General features: G+C 45.1%; 1 protein-coding gene across 3 annotated transcripts in view; it reads left to right on the top strand.

The window, feature by feature from the left end:
• PRRC2B (proline rich coiled-coil 2B) overlaps positions 1-12925 on the top strand; it is a 46218-nt gene extending 33293 nt beyond the window's left edge. Inside the window, exons 23-32 of one of the 3 annotated variants that reach the window (XM_058818453.1) lie at positions 44-130; positions 1060-1164; positions 1777-1969; positions 3177-3274; positions 3920-4047; positions 4657-4894; positions 6287-6463; positions 7138-7229; positions 7794-7875; positions 8239-12925. In XM_058818453.1, the coding sequence (XP_058674436.1) occupies positions 44-130; positions 1060-1164; positions 1777-1969; positions 3177-3274; positions 3920-4047; positions 4657-4894; positions 6287-6463; positions 7138-7229; positions 7794-7875; positions 8239-8379 (1341 nt within the window). In that variant the 3' untranslated portion in view covers positions 8380-12925. Of the gene's footprint in view, positions 1-43; positions 131-1059; positions 1165-1776; positions 1970-3176; positions 3275-3919; positions 4048-4656; positions 4895-5820; positions 6241-6286; positions 6464-7137; positions 7230-7754; positions 7876-8238 lie in introns of those variants that run through there. The other 2 variants (XM_058818452.1, XM_058818454.1) reach the window with 2 other exon arrangements.
• The last annotated feature ends 38 nt before the right edge of the window (positions 12926-12963 follow it).

Here is a 12963-nt window from a genome sequence, read left to right as displayed (position 1 = left end):
CCCATGGACCTGGATTTAAATTTTATGTGTTTCGCTTTTTCAGGACTCTGACTTCAGCTTGCCACCTGGTTCTGCCTCTGGCACTGCAGCTAACCCTGTCACCAAATTGCAGGATGCCTTGGCCAGTAATGTAAGTATTTTTTTCTTTTGACATTGATTCATTGGAGATACTCCTTAGGTAAACCTCAGATGCTTATGAAGAGAGGAAGCATGTCTGCATCTGACTTCACGTTTCATGCGTAGGCAGCACATGTCACTGAAATCCAAAATGGAAATCTCATGATACTGTGGTACAATGAGTGTCACAAACTCAGAAATGAGGTAGAGAGCAACTTCATTATCATTGTGACCTGTGTAAAGCTATCCCTGAGATGGCCAGTCTCTTCCCCTGAAACACACAAGTGTTGGACATGGCCATGGTCTAGATGGTGACATCTTTAGACCCAGACTGCCCAGCTTCCTCAAAGGTTTCACCTGTCACAGCAAGGCAGAGAACTGTAACATGGTGGTCAGGCCTTTTTGGAGGTTTCCCAGCTTATTCCAGCCCTCTGGGGATTTCATTATTTTCTGTGAAAGAGTGAGTACACTGAAAGCCCAGCTGGTAACTCAGCTGTAGACAGCAATGTGAGACACACAAAAAGTTGCTTTTGAAATGTCTTCAAGTTTGTAGGCTGTCTGGTTTTGATTTTGGAGACTTGTCTTATAGGGTGTTTCTTTTCAGAAACAGGTTTTGTCTGAAACTTAGGTAGTTTCTAAGTATGGTACAGGAAGGAGAACTCCGCTGCAAATGGAAGTTTTTGGATCAAACTGATGGTTAAGTGGAAGTTGATATAGTTCAGCATAGAGGGGTGTGTTTGCACATAACCAAAGCCTCCTTTATTGCAAGAGCAGAATGGACCCTAGGTGAATGTGGCACTTGGCTTGTGCAGTACCACCAGGGACTGAATTCTTTGATGTGCACTTACTGGAGCTGCCCAGCTGCACCTCTGTCAGCCTTGGTGGCTCATACCATTCTCCTCAGAGTTCACAAATATTCACCTGTTATGACTCTCCCCTCAGGCAGGGTTAACACAGTCCATTCCCATCCTGCGAAGGGATCATCACCTCCAGCGCTGCATCGGCCTGAACCCCATGTCCTTCCCCACTGCTGACCTTACTCTTAAGGTAAGGAAGATGAAGGGGTGTGGATGCCACATCTGTGGGGAGATCACTCTGAAGGTGTGTGGATACCACTTCTCTGTGGGGGAAATCTTTCCCAGAGTATTCTGTTAGGTATTGCTAAACTTTATTTAACTTTTGTAAAACTTGTGCATATGTGCTCTTCACCATGAGTGCAGGGGTGTGTGTTTTAAGTCCTGAATGCAGGAAGTCCTTGCCAGTTGTAGAATCAAGTGCAACAGAGCTTTCCTATTTCTGTACTGGGCAAGGTGGCTGCTCAGGGATCCTGGGAAGCCTGGTGGTGTAAAGAGAGGGAAAAACCAAACAAAACCCAACCAAGTGTACAAACAAGAACAACAAAACTAAATAAACCAAACCAAACCCCACGTCCATCTCAAACCCAAGAACCTCAGCAAATACCAAGGGGTTTGAGTATTTGTGAAGGGTTCTTGTTCATTAGAAATTGTTGTAGAATCACCTGACCTCAGACCTGTCAGCTTTCCACTATGCCTAGAGTGCAGGGGATTTGGGCTCACAGGACACAGATGAGCAACTATGGGCTTTGGTAATGTCCTCCCCATTTGAACTGTCTGTAGTTATTGTTCTTTGTTTCCGTAGATGGAGTCTGCTCGTAAAGCTTGGGAAAACTCTCCGAGTTTACCAGAACAGAACTCCCCAGGAGGTGCAGGCTCAGGCATCCAGCCTCCTTCCAGTGTTGGAGCTTCCAACGGTGTCAGCTACAGCTCTTTTGGTGGAGTTTCTATGCCTCCCATGCCTGTGGCATCTGTAGCACCTTCTGCATCTATTCCAGGTACCTGCAAACTGCAGCAGCATTTGCATTGTCTGATTGTTATCTGGGAGCCATCCTCTGGTTCTGTAGATGAGAGCATGGTGAGAAGAGCTTCTGTGTAGAGTAACTGGCTGGCTGGTGTTTGACAGATCCTTAACAACCCAGGCAAGGCAGAAAGAGGGACTGTCTCCCCACTTTAAAGAATGTCACTGGTGAAAGCTTAATACAAAGACAGCTTTCCCTGTGTAGTGACAAGTGTCTGATGTCTGAATAGATCTTGCTTACCCTTTACTGTGTGCCCAGTAGAATAGAAGGAAAGAGACCTCTGGCTGAGAGGCTTCAACAGTCCCAATATCATTGTCAGCCATTCCTCTGCTTGTTTTGCCTTTGAAGCCACAGATTCTGAGCACTTTTTGCTTTTAGCAAAACAGCAACTGGCTTGTAGCTCACGGAACTCTGGGAAGGGGGGAAGGTGTTGCTGCCTTTTAGTTAAAGGAAAAGCTTAACTCAGTCATGTTAGTGTGTGTAATTAGGGAGAGTATCTGGAAAGAGGAAATGTACTGGGATTCTCTCCATGGGATGACTCTTGGGTCCCAGAGGGCTTCTCATGTATGCACTCTCTTTCTCATGTCTCAGTTCAGGAACAGAATGAAATGTGTAGTGACTCTGTTGTTAGCTTTCACTTGGTGAACAGATGGTTCCAAGTCAGGTGATTTCCTTCCTCACCCACCCTAATCTTGCTGCTTAATCCTGTGGTTCACATCTGCACAAAAGCACAGGAGTGGCACAGCAGTTACTAATTGGTGCCACCCTTGGGGTGAATGTGGCTCTTACATCTTATGTGTCAAGGCCTTAAACACTGTGTTTGCTCTTTCTGTCTGTCTGAGCTGCAAAGATGAGATTATTGCAGAGCAGATTGCTGGCATTTAGTTCAGAGTACAGGTTACCAACTTCTGAGCTGCTAGTGTCTGACTCTTTTGTGGAGGTGGGAAACCTGGGTTTACATTTAGCCTCTGACAGGAAGATATGATTAATTCTCAGCAATCCTGCTACTGCTGATGTTGGTATGTGGATTTAGGAGCTTTACAGACACTTTCTGAATGGGTGCTATATTTGTGTTAACTTGCTGAGAGGCAGGAAATAGTCTTGACCTGCAGATCTCTGCAGTCTGCTGTGGCTGCATCTCCCCTGTACCTTGAATTGACAGCCTGCCTTTTGTGATGTCCAGGTAACCATATTCCACCCCTGTACCTGGATGGGCACGTGTTTGCAAGTCAGCCCCGCCTGGTCCCTCAGACGATACCTCAGCAGCAGAGCTACCAACAGGTAAGGGAGCAGCACAGCTTGCACGTGGTGTTTCAGGGATTCTTCATGGTGGCACTTAAGAAACAAGGAGTAATTTTTCACTTTCATAGCCCAAAGGAGCTTAGATGGGGCTCCCTTTAGGTTCCTTGAATGCTGCCTCGCAGTGGGTGTCAGAGTTTAGTGGAACCGAAGGGAGGGAATTGAGGAGTTTTCCCCTTCTGTACCAGTGCCCTTGGACTGGTTTTAACTGAAACAGATGCTGAGGCCTGAGTGAGATGAAGTGACTTTCAGTGAATTCCCCAGCCAGTCAATAATAATGAGTAACTTCATTAGTACATTGGGTGTTGATAGGGCTGGGGAGAGCTCTTTCAAAGTGGAGTACAGGCAGGTGAGAGCTGGGATTGTCACTGCCTGCTGTGTGTGAGGAGCATGTTGGTTCCCTCATGTCCATCAAATGCCTCTTGCAGGCATCAACCTCTGGGTGCCTGGGCACTGTGTTCCCAGTGTGTGCTGCTGTTCTGGGGAATGATGCAGGGCTGGGTGACAGCCCAGTGTAGGTAATTGTCACTGCAGATTGACTCATGCAGGAAATGGATGGGTTTCTAACAGCCCTGGAGAGTTTCTGGCTCGTCTTGTACCTCTCAGTCATATTAATTTCTTCTGCAGGCTGCTGCTGCTCAACAGATTCCCATTTCCCTCCACACATCCTTACAGGCCCAAGCTCAGCTTGGACTGAGGGGTGGTCTGCCTGTGTCCCAGTCCCAGGAGATGTACAGCTCCATACAGCCCTTCAGGTAACTGCTTCCTGTTCTCCTTTCCTTGTGGCTTGCTCTCTTATGTTCCTGATGTTTGAGTACATTGGTCAGATACCCCACACTCATCTTCCCTTTCCCCTTTGTTCAAATGCTGTTTCCTTCCCCTAATAACAGTGCCAGTGTAGGGAGCATGAGACTGAAAAATCTGAATTAGTAGTTAGTGCCTCAAAAGCCTGAACACCGAGGTTTAAACAAACAACCCTTCTTATTTGCTAGAGCTGTTGGAATCTTTAACTTCTGATTTTTTCCTGCTTTGCAAAACTGCTGCAGACTTTAGGTAACCTGAATCCTCCCTTAACTGCTAATGCACAGGTTGTTTTGTGGGATATTGAAACATAAATATCAGATACTACACAACATTGTTCTGTTGAATATTCTGGCAACACAAGGATGTGGTTGTAAAAGCTTAAGAATGGAAGTAAAAAAATCCTGGTAACTAAAATGGAAAGTGGCATCACAGTTTATTTCTAAGCTGTCAGTTTAGTTGTCTGACAACTGATGGCAGGCCAGATACGGTTTGGCAGGGTGTGCTTGTACAGTCTCCAAAGGCTTTGTGCATCATGACTGAAGCATGTTTTTTTCCTGCAGGTCTCAGGTGTACATGCACCCCAGTCTGTCCCAGCCCAGCACCATGGTCCTGACAGGAGGCACTGCTCTGAAGCCTCCATATTCCGCCTTCCCAGGCATGCAGCCCTTGGAGGTGGTGAAAACCCAGTCTGGGTCCCCCTATCAGCCCATGAACGGAAGCCAGGCACTGGTTTATGAGGGGCAAATAAACCAGGCTGGTATGGGAGCCTCCCAGATGATGGACTCTCAGCTCACACAGGTTAGGAGCAGGACTGGCGAGCCACTCCTTTGGTCCAGGCTAATTCACAGCCACATGTTTCTGAGGATGGGTTGTAACATGTCTGTCTGAACTAAACTCTTTGTAAAGAGGCGGAAGATTTCCCCGAGACACTGTTCTGTGAACCATGGTTTCACATATGCAGCACCTTATTTAATGAGATGGTTGCTCATACCTTGTCTGTCCCTGCTGAGACGTCATTTTGTCACTTGGAAGTCAGACCTTCCAGTGCTGCATGCATAGGAGGCCATGATGCAATGGTTGTCCTAAAAGCACCTCTTCTGAGAGCCAAATCCCAGTCATCTCTCCCAGCACCTCAGCTTCCAGGGCAACTAGGAACTTGTATTAAAGGCTCATCTGTCTTCTCAGTTCATTTGTCGTCCAAGTCTTATTTACAGCTTCAGCTGATCTGTTTGGCAGACTCCTAACAGGAATTTCAATGTGTGAAAATGTTTTAATAAAGCATGGTTCACATAAAAACATTGAATTCTACTGTGGCCATAGCTGTGTTTGTGGGCATGTGCTCTGATTCTCTGGAGAAATTTGATAATTTTATTAAACTCATCTTACGTTTATCTTGTGCAACTTGTTAAGGTTTATTTTTTGTTTCAGAGGGATTTTTATGTTGTGGCTGACGTAAAGAGTTAATCCTGAAAGTAACTTAGGTGAGGAAAATACAGAGAACACTGGCAAATGAAATATTTGAAGAAATGCTTTATCCATCATGAGCAAGTAACTTGGTTTCTTTTGCCAGCCTTAGATTGGTTTATTTATTTATACTAAAATGTTGATAGAACCTCCCAAATCCAGCAATTGTGAGAAAATCAGAGGGAACAGGGGGTGCCTCAGCCCTGAGCTACAGTATTTTTTTGTAATTGCTCTTAATTCTATCCATCATTTGTTTGAAGCTCACTGTGAAACATGGAACTGAGGTCTCCATCGCTTTCTCTGGAGGTCCAGTCCTCAGAATGTTTTGGTGTAAGAGTGTAGGAGATTTTCAAAGCTGAAAACAAAGCACCTGACACTGCACTGACACTGCCATTGTATGAAGGGAAAACAGACCCATGAAGTGACCATGAGGAAGACTGGAGAACTGGGCTGTAGGAATGGAGAACAGCCCCCATCCATGGGCAGTTAGGTTAACTTGATGGCATGTTAAAAACCCAGCTGATCCAGAGTGTTGGCAGCACTGCCAGAACATCCATTTCAGTGTGAAAGTCCCTCTGTTGCAGTCATTTGCGTTTATTCCGTGCCAGACCGCGCTGTTTGGGAGCTTCCTTTTGGCAAGGCTGTGCTTTCAGGGTATTGGGAGGCAGCATGTCAAACACGAGACTGTTACTGCCTTTAAGGTAACTACATGTCCTTGTCACACAGCTGACAATGCCTGTGCCTGGCTCCCAGCTGCCTCTGCCCCGCTACGGCTCTGGCCAGCAGCCCCTGCTTCTGCCACAGTCCATCCAGCTTCCCCAGGGGCAAAACCTGCCTGTAGGAGCTCCCCGAAGAATCCTCCCTCCTGGATCCCAGCCTTCTGTTCTTGCTGCCAGCAGGGAGGTAAGGATTAACTCCTGGTGCTGCTCATGGCATTCAGTAACCCCTCCTGCATTGAAGTTTGACTCCTTGCTTTTTAAAGGGGAGAATGGCTTGTTTGGGATCCTTAAATATCCAAGCCAAGGATTGCTGTTAAAATGAAGGAACCCATTTCCCCTCATCTCCAAAGTGCAAGCCAGCAGTTTTCAGGTTTTTGCTGCTGGTCATCATTCTGTTTCCAGGGAGCCACATCCTGCCTTGATCCAGTTTGGAGTCTCCAGTTTTATTACATGTTTACACAGGTTTCCCCAGAGTGCTTGAGGGGTGGTGAGCTCCAGACACAGTTGGAATACTGCCCAGATATTTCACTCTGTTGTGAAGCTTGTCCATTTGAGTAGGTATATTAATGTCATGTCTGGTTTGATGGATTCATATCATAAGTTTGTCTTACTCTAGGGGAGAGAGAGCACAGCAGTTAACTTCCAGGTTCTGTATTTGCTTGTGCTGCTGGCTTGGTGCTTTAATACAAACAGATTATTTCACTTACAAGTCTCACTTTCTTCACCTGAAAAATATTTCTTCTTTTAAATGGGCATGATGGGGAGAAGGGCAAACATTTGGCTTGAGTTTTTATATGAAGTAATGAGCGATTTGTGAATGCAAAGATGATACTCTCTCTCACTCATTTTCCTCTGTAGTCCTCCCAGATGGAAATGAAAGGGTTTCATTTCTCCGATGGTAAACAGAGCATGTCCTCCGGAGGGTCAGTCCCGTCCCCACACACGTACAGGTGAGACCTCCACACAGCTCGGGCTCCTTAGGATGGGAGAGAAACGTGGTGCACCCATCATCCCTGCACGAGATCACCTGGCTTTTCATGTCTAGAACATGCTCACCTCAGTCCAAGCACTTGTGTCTAAATGCATGGTCATGGCTTTCATCCTGGGTGTGGGCCAGTGTGTGTACCTGACCTGGTGCTTTGTGGGAAGTGCATGAAGTTCCTTGTTCACTGAATCTCAGAGACACGTTGGAATTGGTGTGTGCTTTTGTTCCCTGTGAAGATGGGAAATCTGAGGATCATTGAATAAATGTTTTTGGTCCTGAAGATGAGAGTGTTCATGTCTAGACACATCAGGTCATCGAGGCTTTTGCAAGACTAATTTATTGGTTTTTTACTCCTAACCGACCCGTGTGTTGTCATTTGGACTGTGGAGCTCACTGATCTGCACAGCACAGACTCGTGCCCTGTCTATTGCTGCTTTGCTGTCTTTTTTTTTTTCTTTCACACATGAATAAGGCTCTCATTCCATTGTAGAATTTACTCCATGAATGTTGTCGACTCTTCGATTTCCAGGCCTAGCTCTGCCAGCCCCAGCGGGAAGCCGTCGGGACCAGCAGTGAGCATGGGCTCTGTGCAAGGACACTACGTCCAGCAGGTAGTGTACCTGAGTTCTTTGTACAGCCCAAAAATACCTCCCTGCTACACTGTTGTGCTTGTGCCTTGGGCTGCAGAGAAAAGGCAGAAAGGGCTGTGTAACTGAAGCTCCCTGTGGGAGTTGTTTTCCCTTGGGTAGGTGGGTGTTTTATTGAGTCCAGGAGTAATTCTGTGTGATTTGAAAGTCAGGAGAGATTAGTTATAAGTTACTTGCATTGCGAAATACACGAAACACTGAGATCCTTAAATGTGAGGTGTTACAGGAGCAAATTCAATGTCCTGCATGAATGATGGTCACAGTTTGCTTGTTCTGCCTGCCTAGAGGTGTCTGTCCTAGCTAATGCTTTGGTTTTTGTGTCACAAGGCAAAGCAGCGGGTGGATGATAACAAAGCCAGTCTGGGAGCAGTGAAGCTGCAGGAAACAGCCTCCACAAACCAGATGAAGCCAGTGCGCACAGGAGCGATCAAACCTCAGGCAGTCAAAGTGGAGGAGAGCAAGGCCTAGGAGCACCTGATGCCTGCCTGGTCCTGCTGCCTGAGAGGCACCACAGCTTAGACTGGACCCCACTGGATCTCCTGAAAATCTCACCAGATCTATCCCCACCCCACACTGACTGACTACAGCAACATCATTCAAGCCCCTCTCCCAACAAAGCAGTTTGAAACAGTGGATATGACATTGACCTGCTTGCTTTAAAACAAACCAATCATGTGACTTTTAAGTGGCTTTAGCCATTTTTTTTTTATTTTCCCCCCTCCCCATGCCCCATCCACAGGTAGCTGTGATTGCTCACTTGGCAAAGCCCGTCCTTCTCCTTCCCTACTTCTGTCTCAGCAGAGTGGCAACTGGGGGAGAGGGGTTTAGTTTGAGGTTTTTCATTTTAAAGGCAGCTGAGGTTTTTACAAAAAAGCTGTATCTTTGTTTATAGCTGAACTTTTATATGTTCTCTCATTCCCCCCCTTCTTTCTGCTTTCCTCATTCCTTTCAAAAAAGAATTCCCTTCAGCTAAAATGGTGTTCTGACAAAACTCTGCTTAGTTTTGTATATGGTTCTGTGCTATGTTGAGAGTTTGAGTTTGTTTGGGTGTATTTCCCCAGATGATTTAGCCTTTCAGACTATTTGATTAAAAAACACAGGACAGATAGGACATCTGTTAATTTTTCAGTATTTTTGTTTTAAGCTAGAGGCAGTGCTTGCAGTAGGAGGAAATGTGTACTAAGGATACGTAGTACATCAGTGCATAAATCCTGAAACTTGCACCACTTCAACACAGCTTTGGGGTGCTTTGCGCACAACAAAATTTAGCATTTTCATTTTAAGGAAAAAAAACTGAAACCACCAGATTTCTGTTGCAAGCTCATACAGGTCTAGGTGTTAAATTTTTCCTTTTTGTGCGTTTCAGGTTTTTTTTAGTGACTGCAAAACACTCGCCAAAATGTAAATCATAGATTTACAAAGTGTAACGTTTATTAGGAAGAAAAAAATTCTCACAGCACATGGGTCAGAAGAGTTGGCTAGAGCCAACGGGTCTGTATGGACTACTTTTTGTAGTTGTGATGCTCTCATGCTCCCTGCCTTGGCTGCTCGAATTCTTCGTGTCTCCTGAGACTTGTCCTATATTGTGTTCACCCTCGGGGCTGCTCTCCTAAGCTTTGCTCTTTTCCCTGAGTCTTGCTTTCTATTCCTCTATTCCATGGCCTTTTGTAAAATTTGCATAGAGATACGTTGATAAGGGAGCCCCTCTGCAAGGCACACTTGGAACCTCCTGGTTTGGGTTGGAAGCTCATGGTTCCCGAGGCAGATTGGAAAAATCCTTCTCCTCTCCTTCCCCAGGTGAACAGCAAAGGGTTCTTTACTCTGATGCAGTTGCATATAGTGTGTGTACAGCATCCTCACCTCACCACTCCTCTCCAGTATTTGATGATCTACACAAGGAAGATCCCAGTGGAGAGGTTGGGTTTTATTTCTTTGGCTGTTTGGTTTTGGTTTATGTGAGTGTGTGTGTGTGCGTGTGTGTACGTAGCTTTTTTTAGGACGGACCTAAAAGTTCCTGAAAGGACTTGGGAGTCTTTTACCTGATGGTAGTCTAAAGTAAAAACTACTTTCAGCTAACTTGGTTTGTGTTGTTTAGCTCTTTCAAAATATAAAGTAGGCTGGTCACTCTGAAGTGAGGGACAGAACTGTTTTTGGAGATGGTGGCTTGCTCACGGGCTGTGTGTCAGCCTCTGCTGCATGGCAGAAAGTCATTTGGTGGTGGTTCCAAAGAAGATATTTTGAACAAAGAATGTATTGGGGAAGGGATCTGAAAGGTGTTCTTGTTTCTTTGTTTGCTTTTTTTCCCCCCTCCCTCTGCCCTTTCTGGAAAAAGATCCTTTGTAACTTTGTAAGGATGCATTTGAAGTTTTAAGCTAGGCATAAATATGATTTTTATACAGTAGCTTTAAAGAGCTTAGAAACCCAAACTAACTTAGGCATAGTAATGTCCCCTCTCCATAGGTGTCCCCATGGAACATGGCAGAGAACCCGAAGGGAAAGGGATAGGATGGTACTTTAAGAAAAAATAAGAGCTCTTTTTTTCTTAGGTTTTATGGATTTTAATTTCAGAGCAGAGTGTGCCAGCATCTCTCTAGCATCCTCCTTAAAGTACAGGGTTTGAGATTTAGTGACAAATATTTCCCCAACCTTCAGACATCTCCCAGATCTGCATCCTCATCTGCTAGTCCTGCTCCCAGTGTTTTCCAAAGATTGCACCTCCAGTAAGTCATCCCACCCTTGTTTCTATTTTCTCCCTTGAAATACCATTAACAGCAGAATTGTTTGTTTGAGATTTTTTTTTATTATCCTTCTGCCCAGCTGGCCCTAGCTAATACAAGCCCAGAATCTAACTAATGGCTAAAGAGACTTACCTGAGCCCTTCTCATCTCTTCCCTACTCTAGACACACTACTTCAACTTTACAAAGACACTAACCTCCTTCCTCCCACCTGTGTGACTTCAAAATGGTCAAACGTGTTGGAGAAACTGGGTTATTGCAAGATCCAAGTTACTGCAGTCCCTCTGGTGTACATGCCATCAGAACTACAAAACTTCCTGTTGAAAAAGGTCACCCTTGTTTCTCTTTTAATCCCTCCATTCCTTCCCCCAACAGATAAAACACTAGAATTTATTTATACGTATTTGATGTTGTAGGTCTAGGTGAAAAAGTAATTGTTTCACTGCTCTATTTATATATTATGTCTGAATTATTCTGTGCAGGAAAGGCCAAGAAATGCATGTGAGCTTCATTCCATTTCTCAACTTTGCGTGACTGTCAGCTGCAGTTGGCAAGACTCTCTCTCACTTAGTGGAGTTTTGTGTGATGGAAAGCAGTTTTAGAGCCCAAATTTCTACGGTGCAATATCCTTCTCTGGCATATATTTTTGCTTGTTTGTTTGATTGTTTGTTTGTTTGTTTAAAGCTAGTCCAAGGTTAGTGCAGTTTGTGGTGCTCTGGAGTTCAAAAGGAAAAGCCTCTGATCCTCAAAGGAGCAGAAAAGCCAAGGGAGCTGGAATGGTGATAAAAATCCAGCATGGAGAGGAGGATGGAGATGCACAGAATGGATCAGTACAGTTACAGAAGGTCCTTCTGCTTGCTGTCTGCACTGTTGAAGAGTTGATTTATTGCTGATTTACTAATTTGTGAGTTGCTTTTGCTTTGACTGGAAGTCAGCTACCAAATCTGCTGGGAAAGGTGCAGGGTGCAGTGGGAGGGAAAGGTGGAGCCCCTTTGCAGCAGGAATGTTGAGAGGCTGAGTGCTGCTCTTGTTAGCAGAGGGTCTGAAGCTCCTGTGTGATCAGTGCCCTGCCATGGCCAGCAGCTCCAGTCCGTGCTGCTGCCCTCACCCCTTTTGCTGTAGCTCTTCATTTAAAAACAAATCAGCGTTCAAGTCTGGAAATTTAAAAATAAGTATTAAAAAGGCACTCCAGCATATTTTAAAAGACAAGCAGCACAGTCACCAGTGGCACAGGTCTTGCTGTTGATGTCCCATAGCTTGCTCCTGGCTGTGCCAGCACCTCTGGATGTGTTTGCTGCCCCTTGCCACTCCCGTGTGTGTTCACTCAGAGCCACTCACTCCATCCACACCTTCCTGGCAGGAATGCTGCAAAGCCACAAGCTGCCCTGTGCTTGCTGTGTATTTAGAGATAAGTATTCCAAATGAGCTGAGTGTTTTTGCTGTCTCTCACCTCTTGGCTACACCAGTCACGTTGCAGCCAGCACCCCTGCATGCCAGGACCTCCTTCTGTTGCATTTTCTTAACCCTCCCTTTTGCTCCAGGCTGGTTAAGCACAGGTTAATTCCTTGTAGCACTGGTTATTTTTTATTCAGCAACCCAGTTTCTTCATAAGAAAGTTGCATTTGTGAATAAAATTTAATTTACAACAACCACCAGCGTGCTTAGTTGTGGCACATGGACAGAAAAGTTGCATTTTGCCAAAAAAAGAGACAGTAGAGTCCAGCTATTTTTGTTGTTTATTTGAATCCGAAGACCACCAGGTTTTCCAGTGGCCATAGACACTCCCTTGGGTTTAGTGGCTTGTTCTGGCTGCTCCAGATGTCCTTGACTGTCCCCAGGAATCACAGCTGCAGCAGTGAGGCGCTCACCCCTTAGCATGTCTTAGGCATTGTCCTTAGCTGGAATCCTCCCTCTGGTTCTGTAGGAATTGCATTTGTTGTTTCTCAAGGGGATACTGTCCTCCTTAAAGCTTTTAACTTCACGACCTGTATAGTAAATTTTTTTTGGCCTTTCCTCTCTTTGTCTTTTCATGTAGACCAGATATTTGAAAGGGCAGACGATGGATAATTGTGTAACGTGCAACCTGTTTATATTTTTTGGAAACTTTAACTTGGACCGGAATTCGAATCACGGAATCACCAGGCCAGTTGCGGCACACTCTTTATTGCCCTTCTCCTCGTTTCAGTACCTATTGTTTCTCCTTTCAAATATGTGATTGTATTAGCTCTTTCCATATGAAAGAATTCTCCTTATTTAAATAAAAAAAAAATTTAAAAAAATAAAGCAGATTATGCTTTTCTCAAATTCCCCAGTCCC

This window comes from Ammospiza caudacuta, chromosome 21 (assembly GCF_027887145.1).
Source record: "Ammospiza caudacuta isolate bAmmCau1 chromosome 21, bAmmCau1.pri, whole genome shotgun sequence".
In the NCBI taxonomy this organism is placed as follows: domain Eukaryota; kingdom Metazoa; phylum Chordata; class Aves; order Passeriformes; family Passerellidae; genus Ammospiza; species Ammospiza caudacuta.
The sequence above is the reverse complement of the archived record's forward strand: the minus strand, read 5'-3'. Positions and strand labels throughout refer to the sequence as shown.